The sequence below is a fragment of the Leucopleurus acutus genome (assembly GCF_964270905.1).
Source record: "Leucopleurus acutus genome assembly, chromosome: 2".
Lineage (NCBI taxonomy): Eukaryota > Metazoa > Chordata > Mammalia > Artiodactyla > Delphinidae > Leucopleurus > Leucopleurus acutus.
In genome coordinates this window covers 45861222-45888290 of record NC_139143.1, presented here as the reverse complement: position 1 = coordinate 45888290, position 27069 = coordinate 45861222, and the positions used below count along the sequence as shown (strand labels likewise).

The following is a 27069-nucleotide window of genomic DNA, read 5'->3' as shown; positions in this document are numbered from 1 at the left end:
TCACATAATGAGACAGACTCCAGTCTGCCCCACCCGGCAGTGGGAGCTGCCGCTGGCTTTAACTGGCACCATGACCTCCGATTTGAAGTTCCTGGAAAGGAAATGGAGCGGCCGGCTATGATGGAGTATTTGAGGAGGAAGGAGAGCCGGGATAACTCTCCGTGCCTGTGGCTGCCACTCAGCCCTCCCTTTACGAGGTTCAGAAAGTACGAGCCTTTATAGAAAAGATGAATGAGATAACCAAGCCCCCAATGTCCCCCCCAAAACACAGAGGACCTGGAAACTCAAGGAATCTAATGCCCACCACTCAAATCTACCCAGCTTTCTGCAGGCATTTATAATCCCTGTTTCCTCACTAAACTTTGACAGTACCTCTGTGGGGCAGGCTGAACAGGTATGATCCAGTCAACCCATTTTACAGATGAGCAAACTAGAAACAGAGATATGGATTGAAAAGGCAGTGGCCACACAGCTGGTGAGGGGTGCGGACAGGACTGGAGGCATTTCCCTTGACCCCCTCCTCCCCCCCCATCCAGAGCTCTTCCACCCTACAGAGCTGCCCCCAAATGGGAGAGGCTCTTTGGTCAATTTCTTTCAGCTCCATTGCCTGAGTTCTTTCAGACCCAGGCTGAGCAGGGCTAGGCCTTGGGCTTTGGCTGAAAATACGTACTGTTTTCTGTTGGCCTTTTTGAGGAGCGTGGGCTCAGAGCAGTAGGAGGACTTCCCTTTTGTCCCGACGCTCAGGCAGCTGGAGCAGCAACCGCAGGGCCCGACGGCCAGGGGCCCCTGCTGCATGGGCACAAGGCTGCTGCTGATGCGGAGGGAGCCGTGGATCAGGCAGTTGAGGGACTTGCCCCCAGGGGCGGTGGGCTGGGGGCCATGTTGGCAGGGCAGCCGGGTCAGGGCAGGGAGGGCCACACTCTGGTCCAGGGCGGGTGCCTCGGTGATGGTGAACTCAGGGGAGCTGGGTCTTGAGGCTTCAGACGCTTGAGTGATGGGTGGCCCGTGCTCCACCTCTGGGCGGACACCTGGGCTGTGCAGGTTCATGTGCAGCTTCCTCATGTGGTGGACCACGGCTGCTGCGTTGAAGGCTTGCTGAGGAGATACGAGACCAGTCTCTGGCCGTCTCCATCCTCAGAGGGCCGTGAGGCTTAAGCTTTCCCTTTGCCCTGGGACCTCTTGAACCGATGTGTGCAGTTCTCATTTCAGAGAGGGTTCAGGGAACTCCAGGGTCTGCCGGGAGACTCCAAGGAAAGCCCCTCCCCTAGCTGCCCCAGCCCAGCCTCCAGGGCCTAGACAGCCTGCCCACGTCCTGGAGAGGACCACTCACCCTCCACTTGCTCTTGGCAAAGTTCTTCTGGATCTGGAGGCTGACTGACGGGTAGATGTCCCGGTGGAGAGCTGTGTTTCCGTTAATCCTGTGGACGTGGAGGGGACCCCTGGCTAGTGGTGGTTACAGGGACTCAGCCAGGGGTTGGGCAGGGGGCTGGGCATGCAGGTCCAGGGTAAACTGAGTGGACTGCCTCAGGACAAGGGCAGCCGGAGCTATGAAGCGGCTGGAGGCAGGGCTCCTCTTTCCGCTGGGCAGGCCATAGGGGGCCTATGCTTTAGAAACTTGCTTTAGAGCTGGGTGGGCAACCTATATAGCCTGTGGGCCAAATCTACTCATTGCCTGCTTTTGTAAATAAGATCTTGCTGGGACACAGACGCGCCCGTTCATTCAGCTATGGGCTATGCTGCTTCCAAGCTGCAACGGGCAGATTGAGTGGTTGCCATGGAGACGATACGGCCAGCAAAGCCAAAAATATTTCCTATCTGGCACTTTATAGAAAAAGAGTTTACTGACCCCATCCCCCCACCCCATGTCAGAGGGCGTTTGGGCTGTCACCATCCTTTGGCTCAAAACTTTGCTCAGAACCCACCTTCTCCTTCCTCAGTAAAGCCACCCAATACAGGCTGCCCTTTTCTTGTCCCCTCAGCCTGTTATTCATCCATCTCTTAAGTGTCCCTCAGACACTTGCCACGTACATAATACTTTCTAGGTACTTAGGGACCCAGAGAAGTAACAGACGTGGCCCTGATCGCTAGGGGCTTACAGTGTAGGTTTGAAGCCTTGTTTCATGCCATCAACTAGAGTAATTCATGGTGAGCTGTGTAATGGATAAGGAAAGACGGGAGGTCTGTCCAGATTGCAGGAGACGGGGCTTTAGAGAAGGACAAAAACTGCTCTGGAGCCTGAAGAATGCTACATCGATTGCAGGGCATTCGATGTGGTGAGAATGGTATGATCCAAGGTGTAATTTGGGAAAAACTTGGTTTGGAAGGCGGGGGAGGGCAGGGAGAGCAATATAGCTATTAGGCCTTTCTGGAATACAGAAGGTACGCTGGGAATCCTCAGAAATGAAGTTGGAGGTAACGGGTCAGGCCAGATTAGGGAAAATCCAGGCTTGCTGTGGTGGCAGTTGGGGAGCTTGTAAATTTTCCAGCAGGGGTGTAGCATGAAAAAAGAAGTGTTTCAAGACTTTATTTACCTGCTTTACCAATTGGTTGCTTTGTGATTGTTCTCAGCGCACCTTGCATGGAACAGACTTTGATCCCAGAGTAAAATGATGCTCTTAAGGACAGGGCAAAGTTACCTGTCTAGCTGTATCTGCCTCCTGAACTTGACTAGACGACCCAGCTGCCACCATTGGGTCAGAATCCACTTACTTAAATGCTATTTTCTTCTCTAGCTGGATCTGGTATGTGCCCTTTGGATGTCAAACAGTAAACAGCTAGGGCAAGCGGACTCCAGGGAAACACGCTGTGAACGAGTCAGCATTTGTGGAACGACAGGTGAGGGTCTAGAGCCCATCCCCCGTTCCTCACTCACCAGGGGTGCCTCAAGGCCTTCTCACAGGTGTACCGCTCATTCGGGTCCTTCTCCAGCAAGTGGCAAATAAAATCCTTGGCTGGGGGAGCAATCAAAGATACAGCAGATAAGGACCAGATTTCATGACTGATGGAAATTCACTTCCAGGCTGGTGGGTGGCACTGAAAGCTTTAGCTCATCTTCCAAAGAGGCAATTTTAAGAGTCTTGAAAGAGAGAAAAAACCAAACCACCTAACAACAACCCACCACAAACCACCAGAAAGGCTCTATGCAGCCGTGTCACCCACCCAACACTGGAGGTACATCTCTGGGCACGAGGCACCAACGTGCCTGATGCCATGCGGGTGCACGTTTGCACCAGTCAGGGGTCAGCACTGCACGTGGGCACACGTGTGAATGCTAGCTTATCCCAGCTCTGACCCCCACTTAATGGACCCAACAACAAACACTGATAACCTTCCCACACACAGACATCGCAGACGCCTGATCTTGATACGTGAAAGGCAAAACTTGGCCTTGGTTTTGCCACTCCTGCCTGGAACACTCCCTTGTGCCTGGCTCTGCCCTCCCGGCCCCTCATCTGAACCACCTCCTCCACTGTTACCAGACATACTGCGGTTCTGCCTCCAGGAAAACAAAAGCATTAACCTGAGCTGCGAATCACTTACTTTGCCTTTGACCCAGATGAAGATTTCTCCACTTTCCTTGGAGCCTGTTCTGTTAGATTCCCCAGGGACTGTCAAGAGCCAGGACTGGCATCCTTTGTTAAGCTCTTGTCTCTTGGCAGCCTCTGCCTCGAGCCTGTTATTTTGTCCTTCACACTGGCTGGTCTTACCTGACTCAGAAATGTCATCCCAGAATGGAGACTCAAACTCATAGTAGCCTTCCTTGATTTTCTCAAAAAGCTTAGACTCAGTGTCTTCATAGAAGGGGGGATACCCACACAGCCTGCAGTGGAATAGGAGGGTACATGCTGTTCAACGACCCCATCCTCCCTGGGCCAACCTCTCCCCTCTGTCCAGCCTCCCACTATATACACAGGCAGGCAACATAAAGGTCCCCACCAGCAGTGTGACCAGGACATGGGTCTGCCTCTGATTCAGGAATGATGCAGGTTCTGTCAAGTGTTTATGCAGGAGTCAAAGCTTGGAACAGGCCACCCTGAAAGGCCTCTTTGATCATTATATCCCCCAAACCCTCACCACCTCTCCACATACTTCCCCTGACTCTCGGATGATATATAAACTATTTTTAAGAAGGATGGTAGAAATGTCCATTTGAATGTAAGTTTCATGAGGGATTTTTTAGGCTCCTTTGTTCGCCATTCTTCAGTAATTAAACCACTGATTGGCACAGAGCAGAAAGTCAGTGAATATTTGTTGAGTAGATGAATGACGAGAAGCATTATTCAACATAAGCTGAGGAAATAGAGAAATGTATCCACACTAAGGAGTAAATGACTAATCACAGGTTATTTTCCTAAGAGCAGAGTTTGCTATAGGTGAGAAGGGGTGCTGGGGAAGAGGCGGTGAGCAGGTTTGGAAAGGAGAGCCTGAGAACGTGTGGAGAGGAGCAGTGACCGGGTTCGGGTTCATCCAGGCCATCATTTTGCCTTGGGCTGACGTTGCCAGGAGACAAATCTGAGATGTGAACATTTTGCCCACTTGGCTTCTAAGCTTAGCTTGGCTTCTCCCTCTTTTATTGCGCGTTCCACAGAGTGGGACTCAATACATTTATATCCAGTAAATGGGGGTGGGGTGCTTAAAGAGGGAGTGCCATGTGGCTGAACGGTGGGTTCACACTGAGCTCTGTTTTTATAACCTGGTGGAGATCAGGACAAGAGCCTTTGGAGCTGTGTGCGTAAGTGTGTGTGTGTGTGTGTGCGCGCATGTGTGCGTGCGTGTGTACATGCATGTGCTTTGGAGGTGGATGCTACTCAAGGAGCTGAGATGGGGAGGAGAAAAGAAAGGGTGAGCAGGCGCTGAGATTCCTCAGGAACTGAGCCAATGCCAGCTTCTACTCACAATATGTAAGTGATGACTCCAATGGACCAGCAATCCACAGCCTTGCTGTAGGGTTTCTGGGCCAACACTTCCGGAGCTACAGCAAACCAAAGGCAGAGTCAAAGCTGAGCAGGGGCAAGAGAGAAGGCTGAGGGGTGAGGGACAAGTGTCAGGACGCAGCTTAGCGAAGAGGACTAGGGTAGCGCCTGGGATAGTGTTGTTTTTTAAGACTGAAAATTCCCCTAGGGCAGGGATTAATTATGTCTTTCCCAGCAGACTAAATCTTCCTCCGTCAGACTGAAAGATCCCATAACAGGGCCTATGACTCCCCCATCAGACTGGGGATCTCCAGGGCTATGTTTTCCCCATTAGACTGAGTACTCTCTGGAGGCAGGGCTTATATCTCCCCACTCAGATGGGGGACCCCCCAGTACAGGGACCTTGTGTCTCCTTGCAGACAGGGAAATCTGCAAGGTAAAGGCTGTCTCTCCCACTAGACTGGGATCTCCCTGAAAGCAGACGTTCCATTAATTGAGGACTTCCATTGAGTAGTAACTGTCCCATCAGTCTCTGTTACCTTCTGAGGGCAGGGCTTAGTCTACCCCATCAGATCAAGAGCTCCATGAGGGAATGGGCCATGTCTTCCCCTGATTGGGAGCTCTAAGGCAGTAGTGAGCTGCTGTCTGCATTTATCCCAGATACCAGGGATTTGTATCCAATGGACTCAATATGTGCTGGTAAGTGACCAACCTCTCTTTTAGGGAGAGAGAAGCTTCCCTCTGTTGAGTCAGGGTTCTTCTTCCCACTCCCAGCCCCAATCAGGTGATGAGTGGTTAAGAGGGAAGGGGCAGTAGTGGATGCTCTGAGTTTTGGCTTTCTCCCTCCTAGATCCCATGAATGCTCTCTCCTGGTACCCTGCCTGCTCTCACCTTTTGGGGGGCCCTGGAAGCCTATAGGGCTGTTAGGCAGGAGGCCCCACTTCTGCCAGTTTCCTAGGGTATTTTCTTGGGTGTATATTTGGGGACCCATATTTGAGTTCCTCAGATTCAAACACAACACTGTGCCTCCAGGATACCACCAGTTGGGGGGCTGAGGTCTTCTCCAGACTGGGAGAAAGTAGAAGGAGGTCTAGTGGCCAACCTCTCAGCAATTTACTGATCTCTGGGTTTGTGATCTTTTCTCTGTCCCTGGTCTAGATAAAGGCAGGGAGTCTGTCTGCAAAAGTGAGAGCAAAAGTATAGATAGGAGGAGTGGGAAGGCTCAGGGGTAGGATGCCTTTGAAGATGTAGGATTTGTGAGCAGGAGGGTCCAGATGGATTGGCTGGCCCTAAACCTCATAAGTGACTGTACTACCAGGATCACCCCTGAAATTGACCCCTGTCTCCTTACAACAATCCTTCTTCATGAATAACATCCATGTGGTGGAGTGTAGCCAACTGGTCAACCTCCCTTCTGTTCCTAGACTCACCCACGTAGCCTGGGGTCCCACAGGCAGTGGACATGACACCATTCTGCTCCATCTTGGAGAGGCCAAAGTCTGTGATCATGATCTTAGAATTCTCCTCAGGGGTGAGGTACAGCAGGTTTTCAGGCTATGGGAGAAGAGAAATATCATGTAATGCACGATATAATCACATGAAACAAGCATCACTTTCCTTCCCCTGAGGGAAGGAAATTTCTTAGGGAGCTGCATCCTGTGCTTCTGACTTCAAAGCCAGACTAATCTCCCTCCATTCTTCCTTCCTTCTTCCTACCGGACCTTCAACCCCTCTAACCCAGCACCTTGAGTTTTGGTTTTGGCCCTGACTTTGCTTAGCTTTATAACTATTAATGTACTAACCCTTCCCTCTTCTCATCTCTAACTACCCTAAGACTGTTTTGCTTGTTGAGGAAACCAGCCCTTAGTTTATTTTCTCTGATCTCTCTAAAGTCTGGTAGGTGTCTGTTGCAATGTTGACTTTCAATAAGTATTTATTAAATTTGACTGTGGCTAAATTCAAGAAATGTATGGATTATTTTGGTAACCTAGTTGGGTGAGGCCTAGTGAAAAGTTCAGGAAAAGGCTGAGGTGCAAATGAACAATGATTGTTGTCACCCAAGATTTGTTTTAGAATCTGAGGGATGAGCTAGTCTAGCCCTCTCATTTTACAGAGCTTAGACTTCCCATGACTCATGTAGCTTCCTAAAGGGTCATTCCCTGTTTCCCATTGAGGGCCCCGCCTTGGCACCTTTAAGTCTCTGTGAACGATGCCATTTTCGTGGAGGTATTTCACTGCTGACAACACCTGCTGGATCACCAGGCTGGCATCCTTCTCTGTGTAGACACCCCGTTCCAGAATCCGGTCAAAGAGCTCCCCACCAGAAACACTGTGGGCACAGGGGCAAGTGCAGGAATCCAGTACTTATTTCAGGTCAAAGGGACATGAATTCATTTGTTCTGTAGCCCTGGGGACATAGCTGTGGTGGAACAGGCAAGTACCCACAGACTATGATTTGAGGGGTGCAGGGAGAACTACTCCAACCTCAGAACACATTCTTTGGATACCTGGAATGATATCACTAGGGAGTCATTTATTTGGGTCAACCATTGACCTCTCCTTGAAAAGTTTTTTTTTAAATGCAAAATGCCTCTGGTTAGGGTTTTGCAAGAAGCCAATAATCAACTAACACAACATTGTAAATCAACTATACGTCAAAAAAAAAAAAAAAAAAAAGGAAGCCAATAATTGCTTCCTGTGGACACGTTTCTTAGCTGCCTTCTTTCCTGGCCTAGGACACAGGAAGCTATGATGCAAGGGAGAGGTGAAGCTGAAATCAGACAAAGTAGAAAAGAGAAGTGCAGATGAGGCTAACTGGGCTTATGCCAGGATTTCTTTCTTCATTTTGGAAAGTTGAGCTACCTAAAGCTGAAATTATGAGGTAGAGTCATATAGTGACTCTAATAGTAATAGTGTTTTTAGGCTCACATGGTATGGCATCTGAGGATTCAGAGGAGCTTTAAGGTCAGGTCCAACCCCCATGTCTTGAACGTTCTCTCCACTATTTTTGCCAAGTTTTCTAGACAGTACTGGAACACATCAGTGGCAGAGAACTCACTCCCTCCTAAGACAGACTGTTTTATTTTTTTGTCACTTTCTTACTATTTCTATGCATTATGATGCAACCTGATTCCCTGTAGTTGCTGCAAGTGACACTGGTTGTGAATATACACACGTGACAGCACCATGCAGCAATAAGGAAGTAGAATTTCTCTAATCAAAATGCACACCATCCTACTCCTTTTGTTTCTGTCCTGAAGCTCTGGGCTCTGCTATGGGAGCCAGGGGCCCATGAGAAAGATACTCTTTGTACACAGGTATGAATTCCTGACTCAGACTGGTCTGGGTCCTGGAGCTTGTGCTCTAGGAGGCTTGACGTACTTTGGTGACATCTAAACCTGCCCACCTTCCTACCTGGAAGACTGTGTGCTAATTCTGTTGACTTGGCCTCATGAAGGTGCCACATGGTCCCTGCTTACTTGTGAGTGCTGCTCTGGGCCCCTCCAAGCTCACTCCCTTGACTACTTGCTACCACCATTCACTGGGCCTCAGGTGAGCCCAGGAGTGAACAGCCTGAGTCAGCTCATTAAAATTTCTGAGGAATCAACCTGTCAGTCAAAAACATTGCATCCAGCTGTGCTGAGATTGTCGGGTGATGTGAGTGTGAGTGTGAGTGTGTACTTTATACACAGAAGCATCTCTGAGCCTAAGGCTGAGCCTTCAGGAGCACTGACCCGCCCTATAGCAGTCACGCTCAGGCATAGCTCTTATTTGGATATGACAGTGACATGGACACCTTTCTGATGAGGTACCATTTCTGTCCTACCCATGGGCACACGCACAATACCAGCTTATTGTTAACACTGGGTGCCTCTCTTTTGAGAAAGTCATTCTTTCTATTGAATTGATATCTCTCTACCTGTGGCTTCTACTCTCATGGTAATTTCACCCTGGAGGATGTTAAAATATTTAATGCCCGGTTAAGAGGACATGGACTGACTGGTTAAAATGGACTCAAGCTATGGTGCCAGAGAAAGGTTCTGGAGGCCTCCTGCTATGTCAGGCATTACCCCTTCAATTGTAGGGTTGTGGGGAGGTCCAGAAAGTTGGGGGTATAGGGAAGCAGGGAAGGATGGACAGGTTAGGGCCACAGCTATTTGCTGACTGGTAGGAAATATTTTAACAAGTGGTAAGGTTACACTGGTACATACCAACTCAATCATCAGCCCTAGTTTTACCCCTCGGTCCACTCAGGACAAATCCATGACCAGAAGGAACTCTTGGCATTTCAGGGTCTCTTGCACTAATTCTTGATTTGTCTTTTAATCACCATCTTTCCCTCATCACTGACCAACCTCTTCTAGTCCTCTAAGGCCCCGCAAGAGACATGTGTGGAGAAGCAGGTCACCTTCTACTTACAGCTGCATGACCAGGTAGTAGTGAGTGGTGCTCTCATAGATGTCCTCCAAGGTCACGATGTTTTCATGCTTGATCCTGAGGAAGAGTAAGGGTAATGGAGAAAGACATATGGTTCAGGTTGTCCAGACAAAGAACACAGATCTAGCCCAGCTGGACTTTAATTTCTTTCAGAGACTATTGTTGACAATGTTTAGGAAGATAGGGTCCTTGTGAAGCCTTCCTAATAAGTAGGCAGTCACAAAGAAATTCCAGAGAAAAGATTCCCAGAATGGTGTTCAGTTCATATTTTTGAATGGGTAATTGATCCTCGTGACTTCAGGGAACAAATACTTCACTGTTACTCCAGGAATCTCTTTAAACTTTACCAAAAGAGAAAGTTAAAAGAACTGAGGGAGGCTAGGGGAGCATCGATCACTAGGTTATTCTACAAAATGGGTATCCAGGTCTCCTTCAGAAACATCGCATGAAGTGTGATCCCTCAACAGGTGGGATTTTGGTTAGCTAAGCCTCCTCATGGGTAACCACGGAGGAAGTGCTGCAAAATTATTGTTCCAGGATATTGTGAGAAGTAAGACAGATGCTCATTTTGAGGGTCAGTTCGGTGGGATGCCTTAGATCAGTGATTCTTAAGCAGGGGCTCTTTTGTCCCTGAGGGGATCTTTGACAATATCTAGTGACATTTTTGACTGTCACGATTGGGGAGGGGGGAAGTGCTCCTGGCATTTAGTGGGTAGAGACAGGAATGTTGCTAAACATCCTACAATGCTCAGGAGAGCCCTCAACACAACAAAGAATTAGCTGGTTTAACAGGTCAAGAGCAAAGTAAGAGAGTAGCACTGACGTATATACACTACTGAATGTAAAATAGATAGCTAGTGGGAAGCAGCCGCATAGCACAGGGAGATCAGCTCGGTGCTTTGTGACCACCTAGAGGGGTGGGATAGGGAGGGTGGGAGGGAGGGAGATGCAAGAGGGAGGAGATATGGGGATACATGTATACATATAGCTAATTCACTTTGTTGTACACAGGAAACTAACCAACATTGAAAAACAGTTATACCCCAATAAAGATATTTAAAAAGAATAAAATGTCAATAGCACTGAGGTCAAGAAACCTTGCCCTAGATTACCTTTGTCTGGGATTACTCAGAGGCTGAGGCAAGCAGAATTATCATATTAGCTGCGGGGCTGGTTTCTAGGCAGCATCTCTGTGCATGCCCATCCAGGAGGAAAGTCTCTAAGAAGTTTTACTCAAGGCTGTGCAGCACAAGGGTTAACTTAGACTCGGAGTCAGCTGGACCTGAGTTCAGGTCTGACTCAGGCACTTACTAGCTGGGTAACCTTGGCTGGTTTACTCAGATCTTCTAAGCCTCACTTTCCTTGTCTGTAAAGTACATCTTTCCCATAGAATTATATCAGGATGAAAAGAGATAAGACGTGTAAAATGCTTAGTACAGTGCCTGGGGAAATAGAAAACACATAATCAATAGTAGCTAGCATCTTTAAGATATTAAAAAAAAATACAGACCCCATGCAGTGGCTACATGATGGATTCAACTACATTTATAATCTGACGATGCTAACAGTAATTTATCGATGATTTACTCACTGAACAAATATTTATTGAGCACCTGTGCCGTTAGGGACTGGTGATACAATGCAATGATAAGAAAGACCACCTTAGTCCTTGCTCTCAATGAGTTTACAGTCTCTACCCTAATCTCCCTGAAGCCCAGACTTACATCTCTAACATCCTACCAGACACCTACCTCTATGTAGAGATAGGTGGATATTTATTTATATTCAATATATTGCAACCGATTTCTATTTCCTCTCAGCCTACACATCCTTTTCATTTGCTATCCCAAGTAATGATATGACTGTCCACATAACAGCTCAATCTCAGGGTTTTTTTTTTCTTAAATTATACATATATATTTTATTTACACTTTAATATGTTTCATGATAAACAATTTTTTTCCGTCTTAACCATTTTTTAAGTGTACAGTTCAGCGGTATCAAATACGTTCACATCGTTGTGCAAAAATTACCTCTGTCCATCCCCATAACTGTTATCGTCTTGTGAAACTGAAGCTCTATGCCCATTAAACAATAACTCCCCATTATTCCTTGTCCCCAGCCCCTGGTAACCACCTGTCTACTTTCTGTCTTTATGATTTTGATTATTCTAAGTACCTCATATAAGTGGGATCATACAGTATGTATCTTTTTCTGACTGGCTAATTTCATTTAACATAATGTCCCCAAAGTTCATCCATGTTGCAAACAAACTGCAGAATCTCCTTCCTTTTTAAGACTGAACAATATTCCATTGCATGTATATCCACATTTTGCTTATCCGTCCATCCACTGATGGACACTTGAGTTGCTTCCATGGTTTAGTTATTACGAATAATGCTGCTATGAATGTGGGTGTACAAATATCTCTTTGAGATCCTACTTTCTCAGGGTCTTTTTAATGCTTTTCTTTTTTACACTCCTACCAGCCAACCCCCAAACCTAATCACCTGTCTCTCTGAAAAATTTCTTGAACCCAGTCTTCTTGCCACCACGTGATCTTGCCACTACCTTTGCTTGCGTCCTCATCCCTTGCCTTGATTATTGAGAAAGTCTGGCAATTGGTCTCCTGTCCTCTAGGCTGGCATCCTCCAATCCATCCTCCACCACCATGCTTAAGAGGGATGGCTCTAAAATATAAATCCGATCATGGGACTTTTGACTTAAAATCCTTTGATGACTTTTCTTTGCCCACAGAATAAAGTCAACATTCTTTATCACGGCATCTAAGACCCTTTATTATCAGATTCCACTTGACCATTTTAGTTTCATCTCCTGTCCCTTGACGGTACTCACTCAGTTCAGGGGCTTCCAGTTCTAACTCTCCCCTAACATCCCTTGCCTGTCCATGATTCTGTGTTAAAGTTGACGCTACTCTTGGCCAGACTTCCCTTTCTGTACTGCCCCTCCTGCCTCCACAAAATTCTACTCATCCATCAAGGTCTGTCTTCTTTGAAAATGTACCTGAAACACATACTCGTGAAAACACACATATAGGCAACTGCATCTCTGTCTCCTCTGAACTCTGCCTTTTGCTGTGTGGCTCACATCCAATGGGACTGGTGCTACTCATGGGCACCTTTGACTCTGTTCACAAAATGCGAGCTCCTGAGGGTAAGGAATTTTGTTGGTTTCATCCTTGTGGTCTTGATGCTGAGTAAACTTTTGGTTCACCATAGGGGTTCCACAAGGGCTTATTTCATGAGTCCCACTCTAAACAGTTGACGATATGTTAGTGTCAGCTCCCTCATGATAGTTGGGGTGCTGAACCTGCATTGGCTTTGGAAGAAACTGAGGCTCATTTCCAAATCTTGTGCTGCTTCCTTAATTATTGATTCATCCTGGTGTTGGCCTTCAATTGATTTTTGGTCGTTTGAGCTAACTACCCTGTGGTTTACGTACACAAACCAACTCTGCTATCAGTTGATCACTAGTTAATTTGCTGAAAAAAAAAAAAAAAGAAAATCATCTGTCTGGCTAATATAGCTGAGGGATCAAACCGACCCATTAGCTCAGTCGAAGGGAGTAATACCTTTGGATGTGGAAATTCAGCCCCAGTCCTTCTCGAAGGTAATTTGTGAAGGAAATGTTGTGATCCCACGGTTGCACTCGACCAACCCTAGGACCCACTCACTTTTTCAACACAGCGATCTCATTCTCCAGGCTGCTGTCCCGGAAGGCAGGTGACTTTTTGATGCACTTCAGGGCAAAGAGCTTCCCAGTTACCCTTTGCTTCACCAGGAAAACTTCTGAAAAAGCTCCTCTGAGTAGAAGACACCAAGAGATAAAAATTATTACTGGCCGGTAGAGAGCATTGCTGGAGGCAAAATGGGTAGATGAAAGAAGGTGGGACTGGTAAGTCATTTCATTGTCATCGTGGGCACCCCGAGGAGCTGTATCCATGGCAGACCCCATCTGACATGGCCTTGTGTTCTTTCTTTCACCTGTCACGTGGGAAAGAAAAGATTCTATTACAGACTCAGGGACTAGGCGGCTCCTCTTGCCTAGTTCCATAATTTGATAATGGTTCCCCTCCACTTGGCAAACCCATTAAAGAGAGGCCACTGCTGATCTTAACGAGGCGGCAGTGATAGCTCTTGCTCTCCTGACTTCACTGTGCTGCCCAAGGACGGCAAGAAGAAGAAAGATGCTGGAAAGTCGGCCAAGAAAGACAGAGGCCCAGTGAACAAATCTGGGGGCAAGGCCAAAAAGAAGAAGTGGTCCAAAGGCAAAGTTCGGGACAAGCTCGATAACCTAGTCTTGTTTGACAAAGCGACATATAAGAAACTCCGTAAAGAAGTTCCCAACTGGAAGCTTAAAAATCCCAGCTGCAGTCTCTGAGAGACTGAAGCTTCCTGGTTCCCTGGCCAGGGCAGCCCTTCAGCAGCTCCTTAGGAAAGGATTTTTAAGCTGCTTTCAAAGCATAGAGCTCAAGTAATTTACACCAGAAACACCAAGTGTTGAGATGCCCCAGCTGCTGGTGAAGATGCATGAACAGGTCCCACCAACTGTACACTTTGAAAAATAAAATTTTATTAAATCAAAAGAGAAGAGAGGCCACTGCAGAGTCAATTTACTTGGCTTCTCCCAATGTGGTGTGCTGTGTGGTCACTGTGTGGCAGTTGGAAGTAGCACTGGGAGACAGGGCTCTGACAGTGAGAGAAAAAAGACTCTTGTATCTGTTTTAGATACCGATGATTGCCCTGAACCAATGATTAGCGGCAAGGGAGATGAGCATCCTCTCGCTCAGTAGGATCTGTGAGGACAAAATGGAACTCAGCAGCTCTGGGCAGGCTGTCTGAAGACAGAAACGATGGAACCCAATGGGAACACAGGGTAGGATTCCGAATTGCAGGCTTCTTGGTTCAAGGGGGTCCTCTGGAGACAAGGCCATAACAGCAGTTAGCAAATAGTGGACGCTGGAGCCTGATGGCCCACGTTAGAACCTCAGCTTTTTGGGTAACAAGTCACTTAACTTGCGTATGCACAGTTTCTTCATCTGAAAAGTGAGAATGTCAATAGTATCTGATTCATAAGGTTGTTTAGAAGAGTACCTGAGTTATAGACATAAGTGCATAAAAGTTTTCCTGAGATCTAGTAAACTACATGTGCTAGATACTATTATTCTTATTAGTACGATTATTATTTGAATACCAGTAGGGAGAACACCTGATTGTAACAAGAGGCGATAGAGTTTAGGTGAGGAAATAGCTGAGCCATCCTCTCCCCTGCCATCTGGGGATTCTAGCATGAAGCCCCAACAGCAATCAGGCTTGTGTAAGGACATTCACAATCTGCATTAGAAAATACTTGGTGTTTCCTGTTTCCCCCAGCTGCACTTGGAACCGAGTTAATTAGAGCCTTCAGAGCTTGCTCTATTCATTCATTCATTCATTCACTCATCCCTCTAATCAAGATTTATTGAGCACCTACTGAATCTTAGACACTAGAGATAAAAAGGGAAGTGTTTCTGCTCTCAAGGAGCCTGTAAATTAGTGAAGAGCACAGACAAATGAGCAATTAACATTCACTTAGAAAAATGTTATTAGGCATTACATGAATACTTGTTGAGCTGACAGAACCTCTCCGTGTTAGGCACTGGGATTCGTATTGGTCTAGCTTAGAATCTAGCGTGAGAGACACAGATCAGCGGGAAGTATTATGAGACCACAGAAAATGCGCACTTAAGACAGGGCCTCTGCTATGGTTGGGCGGTTACACACTGTACAATTCCAGCAGATGCCATCACCTTGGAGCCACTGTACCTTTTCATACTATAATTAGAAGAACATTTTCGCCCTGGACAGCAAGCTAGAGAAAAGGGCGCTTTTCCCTAATGTGTCCAAACTGACCACTTGGGATGGCGGAGAAGCACATCATTTGTGGCCCTCTGACTTAAGAACACACTGAGCTCAGTTTTAAGGGATCAGTGAGAGTTAGCCTAGGGAAAAAACAAGTTGGAAGTGATGTTTCAGGTGGGGGTGGGGAAGAAGCATGAGAAAAAGCCTAGAGGTGCAAAACAGCAGGGAGAGGCAGGGCTGCCTCGGGTAATCCAGCCTCTTTTGCTAGAGTGTGAGGCGGGGAATGAGGAGAGACAAATGTGGATAGGCACCTGGTCCTGTGCCTGGCAGCATATGGAAGATAGTCAGTGTTTGTGTGATGGATAGATGGATGGATGGGTGGATGGGTGGATGGGTGGATGGATGGGTAGGAAGTTTGGACTGGGATTATCTGTGTGTTCTACTCATCTTGAGACCCCACCTTCCTTATTGTAAAAGGAGAGTTGAACCACATGGCCTTAAAGATTCCTTCCACCTGTGATGTTCTTGGGTCCACCTTCAGATTTCTCCCCTTTCACCTGTATCTTTAGAACCACACATGGATGGTCCCCTGATTTCAAAGCTGATACTCACTTTGGGTCCACTTGTAAAATGAGATCAAACCTTCCTGGGGGATCCGGCAGTTTGTGGTATCTCCTAGGGTTGTGCAATGTTGTGGTAATTACTGCTCTTTGGGCTCAGGCAGCCTTGCATTGTGCGTGTGTACGGGGGTGGGAGGTGTGGTGTGTGTGCGTGTGTGTGTGTGTGGTGGGGGCAGGGGAGAGGGATTAGAAGACTTAATTGTGCCATTTGTCAGACTGGGGAGCAGAGAGCTAGTTTTGAGTGGCCAAGGTTGCTTGGGTCAGAAGGCGAGATGGGCAGAGGCTTCAGAGCCAGGAGCAAACGCTTGCTGCAATAGATCTTGATTTGCGTTTCCTGCTCTGAATAGCTCTCTGCTCTTGCTGGGAGCCTGGGTGATGGAGAGGAAGGGAGGAACCAAGAAGAAAAATCTCTTCCTTGGCAGTGAAACGAGGAGGCCTGGGACTTGGGTGATGTACCTTCTGTAATGGACAAGTTTTGCCCAGTGTCCCTACAGCTACCCAGGGCCCCGGAATTGTGGGTGGCATCTGGGCAAATTTCACAAAAGCCTGTTTTCCCTGGTAGGTTGTTCCAGAGGAGCTGAGGACTAGAGGAAAGGGGTCTTTGTCATGGGATTCTGGCGCTTCCTGAACAGGGGAATCAGCTCTGTCTAGCTGCCCCCTCTGTGGAGAGCACCTCACCTGGGTAACTTTGTGGGGTCTGCAGCCTGGGGCTGCCTGTCCCCATCCTGAGCACCAAAGAGGTGACTTCTTCTTAGCTTTTGTTCAGCCTTAGCTGCTGCAACAGCTGTGACTTGCCCTGTCTTGTCCACCTGCTTCCCTCAAATTAGCGCTGGGCTGGGTACATTAGAGCCACCAGCAACATTTAAAATACAGATGCCTGGGACTTCCCTGGTGGCACAGTGGTTAAGAATCCGCCTGCCAATGCAGGGGATACAGATTCGATCCCTGGTCCAGGAAGATCCCACATGCTGCAGAGCAACTAAACCCGTGCGCCACAACTACTGAGCCTGTGCTCTAGAGCCCGCAAGCCACAACTACTGAACCCACGTGCCACAACTACTGAAGCCCACACGCCTAGAGCCCGTGCTCCGCAATAAGAGAAGCCACTGTAATAAGAAGCATGCGCACTGCAACGAAGAGTAGCCCCTGCTCACCGCAACTAGAGAAAGCCTGCATGCAGTAATGAAGACACAACACAGCCATAAATAAATAAATAAATAAATAAATAAATAAACAAATATATATATATATATAGATGCCTGGCCACTGGGTCCTAGCCCCTTAAATTTCAGCTTAGTAGTCTGGGACCAGGAACTTGTATTTTTCAAAAATTCCCTAGACTAAAATGATTTTAGGGAATTATTCATTTTCTTGAGTGTGACAATGATATTTGTGAACATAGAAGAAAATGCCCTCATTCTTAGGCAGGGCCGACAGAGGACTCAGAGGTGATGTGTCATGATGTTTCAAGTTGTTTACAAATAGTTCAATGCAGTGTGTGTGAGTGTGTGTTTGTGTGTATGTAAAACAAATTAGTAAAATGTTAATCACTATTGAATTTAGGTGGTGGGTATATCAGAGTTCACTGTACTATTATTTCACCTTTTCTTTTTTTTGTTTTTGCGGTACATGGGCCTCTCACTGTTGTGGCCTTTCCCGGACGCTCAGGCTCCGGACACGCAGGCTCAGCGGCCATGGCTCACGGGCCCAGCCGCTCCGCGGCATGTGGGAACTTCCCGGACCGGGGTACGAACCCATGTCTCCTGCGTCGGCAGGCGGACTCTCAACCACTGTGCCACCAGGGAAGCCCTCACCTTTTCTTTACTTAAACATTTTCACAGTTAAAAGTTAGAGGCATAAGCTCCCCAGGTGGCTCCAATGTCCTCCTGGGTTTAGAAGCTGCTTGGCAGCCCTCACTGAGCTCTGTAAGCGTGGCATGTGCTGCCTCTCAGAATCCTATAGCACAAATCTGAGCACTTGGTGAGTACGCTCTTGTGAACCTGGGCTTATTTCTCTGGATTTTTGGGCTGCTTAGCAAATCATTTCAGATTCACTCATGGGCGTTGTCTCTCTCTCCTGCCCCAAATCCCCTCTCTAGCCGCCCGCAACTTTACAATGGCCCTCCATGGAGGGTGGAGGCTCTGATGACCATGGCGGCCGCTGAGATCCCCCTGTGTGCGGAGTGTCACCCTTGCCTGGGATGGGAGGGCTCAGAGGCCTCCTCTCAGGGCCGAGCTGACTCCTTTACGGCTGCAGAGAGAGTGTAGGCAGCTGCCGCTGCCTGAGGTCACTGCCTCCTAGCCAGGCGGAGGGAGCTAAACTTAGCCAATTTGGCTAAAGGGAAAGCTGGCTTGAGTGGACAGCCCACTAAGGGCCCCTCATGTCCCCAGCCCAATTAGCCCAGACTAATTGGCTGACCAGCTTGGGTTCTGAGGCCTTGGGAGCCGGTGGCCTGGAGTGGGTGCCAGCCTGTGTCAGAGGCTGTGACCTCTCGGAGGAGGGGTGGGACTAAGTGGAGAGTCAGTTCCAGACAGGCTGTCTCTGCTCCACCAGCCATGTAATCATTGTCAAGGGGGAAGGAACAGACACCCCAGAGGCTGGTAGGAGTTTGGCTACAGTGTGACTTTATTTTTCCAACATGGTACTTAAATATGGAGCAGAAAGGATGGTGGTGGTGGGAGCCGATTCAGGTGTGTGTAACCCATCCACTCTCCAAGCCTCAGAAGCTCCTTTTTCTGTCTATAGCAGACAGTGGGTTTGACCTGTTCGCTGCAGGGGGGAAAATGAGGAAGCTGGGTGAGGAGGCCCAGGAAGGTTCTAGAGTCACTGAGTCTCCAGAGATGCTCCAGAACTCCTCTTTCCTGCAACCAGGGCAGGACTCACAAGTTGTCACAGATCTGGAAGCAGGGCGGGGGCCTCTGGGATGAAGGAGGCAGAACCCTGGGGAAAGGGCTGGATTGTCCCCTGTATTACCCCAAGGTGCCTTTCCCTAATCTACCCCCTGAAGCCCCTACTCTATTCCCTGAGAGCTACTGAGATAGTGTTACAGCAGCCTCAGCCCAGTTTATCATTCTCTGCTGGCCCAGGATGACTATTTTCCGACTCCCCACAGCAGGCAGCCCGGCCACCCTATCCTCAGCCCCAGGACTCACGATCCCAGCACTTCCATGAAGATGAACGTTTTCCGGATGTTGGTGGTCTGTTTCTTCCAGGAACTGCAGTCATCTTCTTCCTTCCGACCCATTGCCTCCAGAGTTGAAGCTTCTGCGGATGCTTGGTTTGAGGAAGGGAAGAAAGGGTCTGATCAGATAATTCCTCCAATCGGATGAGAACAAGTTGTAAAAAGAATCTAAAATACATCCTGCATGTAACAACTGGAAGGAAGGACTGGAAGCAAAACCCGGGTAATTGGCAAAAATAAGACTTATTCTCTCCACTTGCTTTTTTTAAAATTTTTTTTTTGGCGGTACGCGGGCCTCTCACTGCTGTGGCCTCTCCTGTTGTGGAGCACAGCCTCCAGACGCGCAGGCTCAGCGGCCATGGCTCACGGGCCCAGCCGCTCCGCGGCATGTGGGATCTTCCTGGACCGGGGCATGAACCCGTGTCCCCTGCATCGGCAGGCGGACTCTCAACAACTGCGCCACCAGGGAAGCCCTCCATTTGCTTTTTAAACTACCAAGACAAATTTTATTGACCATCTACTGCATGCCCATTGTGCTTGCCCCATGCTCATGGAGTTTAGAGTCTAGTAGTGGAAAATCCACTTTGTACAAACATACGTAAGCGCGATAAGACATACACGAATGATTAACATGGGACTATCCACCTTGAAGGCATCTGGGCTCTTTCTTAAGATACCAAGTAATCGCCCAAGTATTTATTCAGACTACCGGGTCAGCCGCCCTTCTTTCTATTATCACAGCTCTGATGCCACCTCCAGTCATTACTGTTCTTAACTTATGGGTTAAATGAATGAATATTAGATGAATGAGCATTGTGTTTCCTCTGCAATTCCCACCACATTTAGCACAGTGCTGGAAAAACAGTTATTCATTAAAATCTGAGTTGAATTGTGTCCTGAGCTTACATGAGTTCTCTCAATACCATATTTATTCAACAGTCAACACTTATGATGTGCCAGGGGCTGTACATATATGTACCCTGACTGTATCCCTCTAAATAATACCTTCGGTAAACTCTCCCTGTCGATCAATATATGTCATCTGTTTCCTGTTGGGACTCTGACTGATGTAATGAGAAATGGAGAACCAGAGAAGTGGTCTTAGCTTCTAGTGAGGTAGATAGAGCAGATCTCAAATCTTTTATAAGGATGATTCAGAATGATTATCTGAAGATCAGATAATCTAGCCAAAGTTATAGAGCTAATTGTTTACAGTCTAGATTTCTTAGGCAAGACTAGGAACAGAAGCTATGCATCCCTCACTGTATCACACTGCATTCTAGCCCCCGACACCTAGTTCTAGTGTCTTAATTAATGTTTTTCAATACGTTTTTAGACAAATGAGTTCCTGTTACATTTCATTGCAAGGTAAAATTACTTATGGTACTTAGTGTATAACCCGGTGGTCAGGTGAAGAGCACGGGTGATGGCTCTGCCTTCCTAGGGCCGGGAGGCTGGAGGGGTCAGGAAGCGAACAAGTCAGCTAACATGTATACAGTGACAAAGTGTGGGTAGATCATAAAAGAACAAAACCCGAGCTTGTTAGAGGGATAATCAGGAAGGGTCTTATTTAGATGAAGGTCAGGGGAGGACTCACGTCATAAAATAGGTTCTGTGATACAGGGGGAAACCTTTTCTGCCTTTAAGTGACAACTGTGAGGCTTAAGACCCTGGAAATAAGAAGAATGTGACACAAGGATGGTCCCTGCTAAGAGGAAGAGGTGTGGAAAGACTGACGATTTTGGCTCAAGTGGATCCTGAGAAGGAGATAGGGAGACAGACGGTGTAGTTGTCAGAAACACACAGCTTGTTTTCACCTTCTTGTAGTAAATGTCCATCTAGGAATGGGGCAGATCGGTGACATGGATGGATGGGCTCCCCAGGACTCTGCTGGTGGGAGACCCTAAGCCTTGGAGGAACTCTGACTTCAACACATTTAACAGTCATCATGGGATAGGCCCAGATCGGGGAGGTGAGTGAGTCAGTGTCACATGACCTGCAGGGTCAGAAGTTCCTCAGGGCCTGTTGGGGCTGGACTCACGGCTGACCAAACTCCATGCTCAGTGGCCTCATGTTGTTAGCTTGGAATTGACCACAGTGGGAGTATTTACACCATAGGAACAGGCAAACGCTACCATCAGGGCTTCTCCTTCACTCCCCGCCCCATCCCCCAAGAACCAGACGTTAAGCATTTACTGGCTCACCTCTGCCCACAGCCCTGGTGAGGGGATATAGAGTTGCTAGGGCTCCTGTCAACCAGGGTCCAGAAGAAGACACGGCTACAATCAGGGCTTCTCACGTGGAAGCAAATGTCTGGAATCAGGCCTTTAGTGGAGGATGTCGGCCTGATGCCCCAGGGGCCAGATGGGACCAGGCACACCTCAGAGGTGGCTAGTCAGCCTCTGTGAGTTCTCAGGGATCTGAGGTCCCTGATAAGTAGGGGGCCCTCTTCTCCCCTGCCACAAACAGGTCAAGTAAGTACCTTATAACACAAAAGGCTACCTTGAAAATAGAACAGGAGGAGAAAAGACCATCTCAAGGCTGTGTTTTCCTGAAAGATACTGGATCAACCAAATGAGACTCTTTATGAAACCTGAGATGCTATAATGGACAAGTTCAAATGTAAAGTTGCCCTTTGTACCGTTTTTGCTGCCTGGTAGGGTGGGCATTCATGGGGAAGATTTTATAGGAAATAAAGAAGCTACATCTTCTTTGTACATTTTAGTCTAGGGTGTAAATGTGCAACCTGGCTATATAATAATTGGTGGCTGTTATTATGAAAAGCACATGTGGGAAATGTTAAGCATTCTTTAGCATTCGATACAGCTGAACATAGACCTGGTGTACCCTTGTATCTCCAGGCCCATTTGTTGATTTTTTCCTCTTGGCAGGATGGCAGCCCACAGGGACCACAGCAGTTCAGGGCACAGGCAGGGGCCAGAGGAGGACTCGCCAGGCATACAATGGCGGGCTGATCTTAAACTTCGAGGGCACGGTCTACAGGGTGGAGACAAATGAACCCTGACTGGCAGAGATTGCTTTGGGGAAGATGAAATATTGGAACAGAGGGCTATCTTTAGCCAGATACTATTCTGCAGATCCTTAGCCCCAAATCTAGCAGCTTCCACTTATCAGAGCTGTGCTTGGACCAATTGCTTCTTACTGTATAGACACAGGGCAGCTGAGAAGTCTTGAAGGATGTAGGGGATGAGGGCCAGGGGCTGGACCTTAAAAGGAGCCTATCAACAGGATTAGTTTGTGTGACTCCCTCTCTGTGTCTCCCCTCCACAGAACAACTGGGCTGTAGATGCCCCTTTTCCAGGGAAAGAGCCAATCAAGGGCCTTCTTTCCAGCACAGGCCCATCAGTGGGGCGTGCGTCACTCCCCCTTCTGAAGCCTCCGTGGATTGATGGGTCCACTTTCCAGGAAGCATCGCCACCACATTAGCAGATCTGTACTCACTGTTCCTTCTTTCCCATTGCTCTTAAATAGCTTAAAAACATAGTATTCTTAGCCTAAGCTTGGCTATAAGAAAACATCTTTCCCGCCCACCCCTCCTCCCATACACTCAGCCCTAACAATTTAGTTCCATCTTCAGAGACGCATGGAAAGCTCAGGGACCCTGATCTGAAACTCCACTTCATTCCCACCCCTCCTTGACCTTGGAGAAACCTCAGGGCCCCGGTGCCCTGTGTGCTGGGGGGTCTAACTGTGGGCTCTGAGATGGGGGGCAGGGGTGTTCTATTGCTGCATCCTGCTTCTTTCTCTGAAAATCCTCCATCTCCTCTCTCGACTTCTGTAATTGAGGCCCTTTCAGAGAAAAAGAAAAATTCCGAGAAGTTTGAAACTCCAATATTGCTCTCACTTGGTTCTAAAGTAACCCCCACCACAGGGCAACACCAGGCTCCTAGTTCCTGCTCTGTTGTATGGTCTTCCATATGACAGATGACCTTCCTGATCTCTTGGGAAAAAGTTCCATAGCTGGGGAGGAGACTACAGAGGGAAAAGTTATTCCTAAAGGGCAGGCGGCACAGTCCTGAGGTGGACGCTACCCCTGAGTGTGGCGCTTTCTGAGCTTCTGGGAATAGGCGGGTGGCATCCAGCCTGCCTATTAATGAGTTGCTGCGGAGAGATGCTCAGGCTGTGAGCCCAGGAGGCAGGCACGCTTCACATGCTTCTTTCACGGAGCGTTGCTGTCCTTCTCTCCTTCCCAGGCTCCAGCTGGTCACAGGGGCAGCGACTAGCCCCAGGCAGAACCCGAAGGCACGTGACATTTATCTTCAGGGCCCTCCTCGTTGCCATCACCATATTACGTAGGTACCAAGTCATGTTATGACCCCACCCTGCCCAGGACCCTCTCTCTGGACACTCACTCCTGCCTGCCCTGGTCCACATGGCCTCTTTAGCCAAAGGTTACTATCTTGAGTCATAGCCACTTAAGACTCTGCTCTGAGGTGCTTTTAAAAAATTAATCAACAGGGCTAATTGCTTCAGAGTGTCACCCCACCTGATGAGACGTCCCAGAATCTCGGGGGCACCATGTTTGAATCCAGAGGCATTCAGTTCAGTCCGATCCAATGTATGTTTCCCAAACCCACAGTAGATTCCTAAGCTGGATACGAGTAAACTAGAGGAGATGGACACATGGAAGGGGAGAATCTTCGAGTAGCATCCCTGCAGCCTACAACTCCAGATAATGGCTCTCAACTCTGCCTATGGGAAGAGCCTTCTCCAGTGCTCTCACTTGAGGCTTCTGAGCAAGGAGGCATGAATGACTTGGAGGCATGGTGGGCAAGCCTCAGAGCCTTCCTACGGGACCAGGTGTGGCTCCTTTACTGACCCCAGAGGGATTTGCCCACCCTAAGACCACTTCTGGGGTTCTCCGTTCCTTGAGAGCATGACTCAGAAAGGACTGTGTGTCTTGGGAGGGAGGTTATCAGTTGTCTTATAAGCACATAAGAATGTGCTCCCTGTCTCCAGGTTGGGACACACAGAATCATGGCAATATATAAATTGTTTGGTTATAAAGGGGCCAGAAGACTAAAGCTGGGACATTCTCTTTCCTGGGTCTGGCCTGACACAGTTTCCTGGACTCTGGCCTATATTGGACTTCTCATCATCCTCTGGGTTGAGAGGCACACTGGAAAGAGGTCAAATTCTGCCTCCAGTCTTGACTCGGCACCAAGAAGTGTGCGGCCCCAGGCAGATCACTGTACATCTCTGGGCTTCCACCTTTCTCCTTAGTAAAAAGAGGAGAATGGACTAGATTAGGGTTCCTTGACATTTGTTTTTTAGAATATTAGTCCTAGGAGACTCTCTGTAAGCAAAGCAGATTTGCTAAATGCCCCTTCTTGGAGATTCATGTTCCGTGTTAGCTTATTAAAGGCTCTGGGGGCTGTTAAAGACACCTGCTTCATGCTCTTTAACCTAGAGTGTCCCTCAACTTTACTAGACTGTAACTGTAAATGCTTTCCTTTTGCAACACTTACTAGCATCTAGAGAATCTATGGTTGCTCAGAGCCTACTGGGGAAAGTGGGGACTAGGCCAGCTCTGATGTTCTGTGATTGTATAAATGAGCAATAGATGAAATTTCCAGCAGCCTGCTGTCATCACTCACAGCCCTGCTCTCCTCCTGGTGCACAGGCACGTGGCTGGGTCTGTGTGTGCCATCAGAACCTACTTCCAATTCATAGGCTGCAGCTGAAGTGGCTGGTCAGCTTGCCAGAGCTCGGGCTCTGGACCTGAAAAGCTCCTGAAGACTTCTGGCTGGACAGACCCTCCCAGGAACACCGGCTCCATCTCCGGCCCTCCCCCTAGTCTGACATCTCCAAGGCCAACTGTGCATGCCAGTTTCTGTTCCCAAAATCACTGAGGAAGGTCATTTTTCAATTGCCTCCTGCAGTTTATTTCAGGCTCAAACCCACATTTAAGTTTAATCAAACCCTGCTGCAGTGACAAGCCAGAATTCTGTGCTGCTTTGTTTGGTGGCTGAGGGGTTGACACATAAGAGTCACTGGAGAGAGCTGGGTGTGTTACTTATTCTTAATGCGCTCATTTTCCTCATCCGCTGAATGGGACTAATGATCCCTGCTCTGTTTATTTCCCAGGATTCCTGGGGGCTTCCAGTGCATCAACAGGCATGAAAGCATTCTGTAACCTCTAAAGTGCTGTGCAGTGAGCCCACTTTATAGGCACGTGGATTAAACACTGAGCAGAGAGAGGGGAAACAAACAGTTTAAATAGGGGTGAGCACACAGCAGGAGACGCGAATCTGCTGTTTCCTCAGCTGGTCTCAGCTCCCACATGCCTCTCAAGTGTGACCCGCATCTCACTCTGATTCTAAAGTGTTTGAAGATGTATCATTTTTCATACATGTAGCCCTGAAATGCAAACCAACTACTTTATCAACCAAGAAGGCAGAGATCTGTTGGAGCACAGAGTTAACACTGCCTGGGTTGGGTTTCTCCATGGGCTGGTCTCCACTGGGGTACCTTTCTAAGCAGGGTTCAAGAGTCATAGGTGTAAATGTGTGTCCACCACACGCTGCCTTTAAGACCCACTCGCACGCAAGAGGCTCACTGTTCTGCGCCCCCTGGAAGGTGAGAGGAGGGACCTCCACCCGGGGAGACGGAACAGGAGGAAGGACGGGCTGAGCTCAGAATGGCTGTGGCAAGAGCCACAAGAAGCTCTGAGTTCCCAGCCTCCCCCTCCCCCTCCCCCGCTCCCGGACACGGGTGTGACGGTCATCCACAACCCGTGCAGCTCCCTGGCACCATCACCAGCTTGCTTTCCACGGGGGTAGCTGCTCACCCCCAGTCCCCTCGCCCTCGACCATGGCCATGCACCAGCACTTGTAGGGCTGGCTCGCAGCCCGTTTGGAGAGAGCTGCCCCCCCCAACCCCATTCATGCTGCAGCCCATTCACTCCGCTGCCTCTGGCAGGCTGCGGCTGGGCCCCGTCACTCAGGGATATCAGTTTAGTCCTGGCCGCGTGTACGTGCGTGACTGGGGCACAGGGGGTCAGGGAGGCGCTGGTCTCTCGGAAGGAGATTCTTTGTAGTCGCAGCCAGAATTGCAGAATTGCTCCCAGGCCCTAAGGTATTCGCTGCCCCAGACTGATCACCTGGGTGATCCCCGTGCTGGGCGCTTTACCTGCCATTATCTCGTTTAATGTCTTTCAAGGTAGGTATCGGGTATCGTTAACCCCATTTTATAGTTGAGGTACTGATGGGTAGAAATATTAAGAAAAATGCCCCAAATCAAACAGATAGCAAGTGACAGAGCTGGGCATGAGCCCCAGTCCATCAGACCCCAACAGCAGTCTCCCTGTCCCCCACCATGTAACCTGTCGCCTCTTTCCTGCGGGTGGTTGTTGGAATTTCACTTACCTCCGCTCTCATCCTTAGGATGCTCTCCTGTAATCCCACCAACCAACTGATTCCCCCTGGAACGCATGGCTGGCTCGGATGACCTGGGGAAGGTTGGATCCCGGGAACACTCAGATTTCTCAACACTGAGTCTGGGGCTGGCCATCTGTCTCTTGCCTAAGTGGCTTCTGGCTCCAGCTCAAACCTTTTCTCACTCTAACCTTGAGCTTCTTTCCCAAAGTTTTGCCCTATCTTTCTAAAGAGTGCTCTTAATACACAGAAAAACACCCACACTCACACCTGCACCGTAGCTATCTGTCATATCACGGAAAGGTCACCGACTATGTCAGAAGATCTGGGTTCAAATGCTATTGTCATCAAATGGATTTCACCAGTATCCAGCTTTGCCTTGTAGAGTCTCAGTGGAACCACTCTTTGCCCCACCAGCCCAATGGGCTTGTCTTAAAGATGATTAATTAAAAGCGCATTACTCACTGTAGAGTGTGGTTCCCATATCAGGTATTACTAAGCACTTTGTATTATGGCCTATTGGGTCTTGTCTTTGGCCCTAGTTAAGCTTAAGTCAGTAGGACTGCCAGGGGCCGGGCTGTCTCCAGCCTCTGATCTGGGAAAGATCATCTCCCCACCCAAGATGGAACCTGCTTGACTCTCTTGACCCTTCTCAGAGAT

General features: G+C 48.4%; 1 protein-coding gene and 1 pseudogene across 4 annotated transcripts; one reads left to right on the top strand and one right to left on the bottom strand.

Annotated features, from left to right (window-relative positions):
- Window positions 1-27069, bottom strand: CAMK1G (calcium/calmodulin dependent protein kinase IG; the record flags this gene model as incomplete). Of its 3 annotated transcripts, XM_082832935.1 has the most annotated exons (12): window positions 27027-27069; window positions 18984-19104; window positions 13045-13173; window positions 9333-9407; window positions 7104-7242; window positions 6344-6467; window positions 4897-4972; window positions 3708-3820; window positions 2873-2951; window positions 1331-1418; window positions 671-1095; window positions 1-91 (listed from the first exon to the last, which is right to left on the bottom strand). In XM_082832935.1, exons 2-12 carry the CDS (start codon window positions 19073-19075, stop codon window positions 1-3), a joined length of 1431 nt encoding a protein of 476 aa, XP_082689061.1. In that variant the 5' UTR covers window positions 19076-19104; window positions 27027-27069. The 3 variants fall into 3 exon arrangements, with proteins under 3 accessions (XP_082689061.1, XP_082689059.1, XP_082689060.1); XM_082832933.1 differs by lacking the exon at window positions 27027-27069 and having other exon boundaries at window positions 18984-19287; XM_082832934.1 differs by lacking the exons at window positions 671-1095; window positions 1331-1418; window positions 27027-27069 and having other exon boundaries at window positions 18984-19287.
- Window positions 13247-13904, top strand: LOC309958019 (small ribosomal subunit protein eS25-like; annotated as a pseudogene). The gene is made up of 2 exons: window positions 13247-13265; window positions 13492-13904. The product of its transcript is annotated as a small ribosomal subunit protein eS25-like (transcript).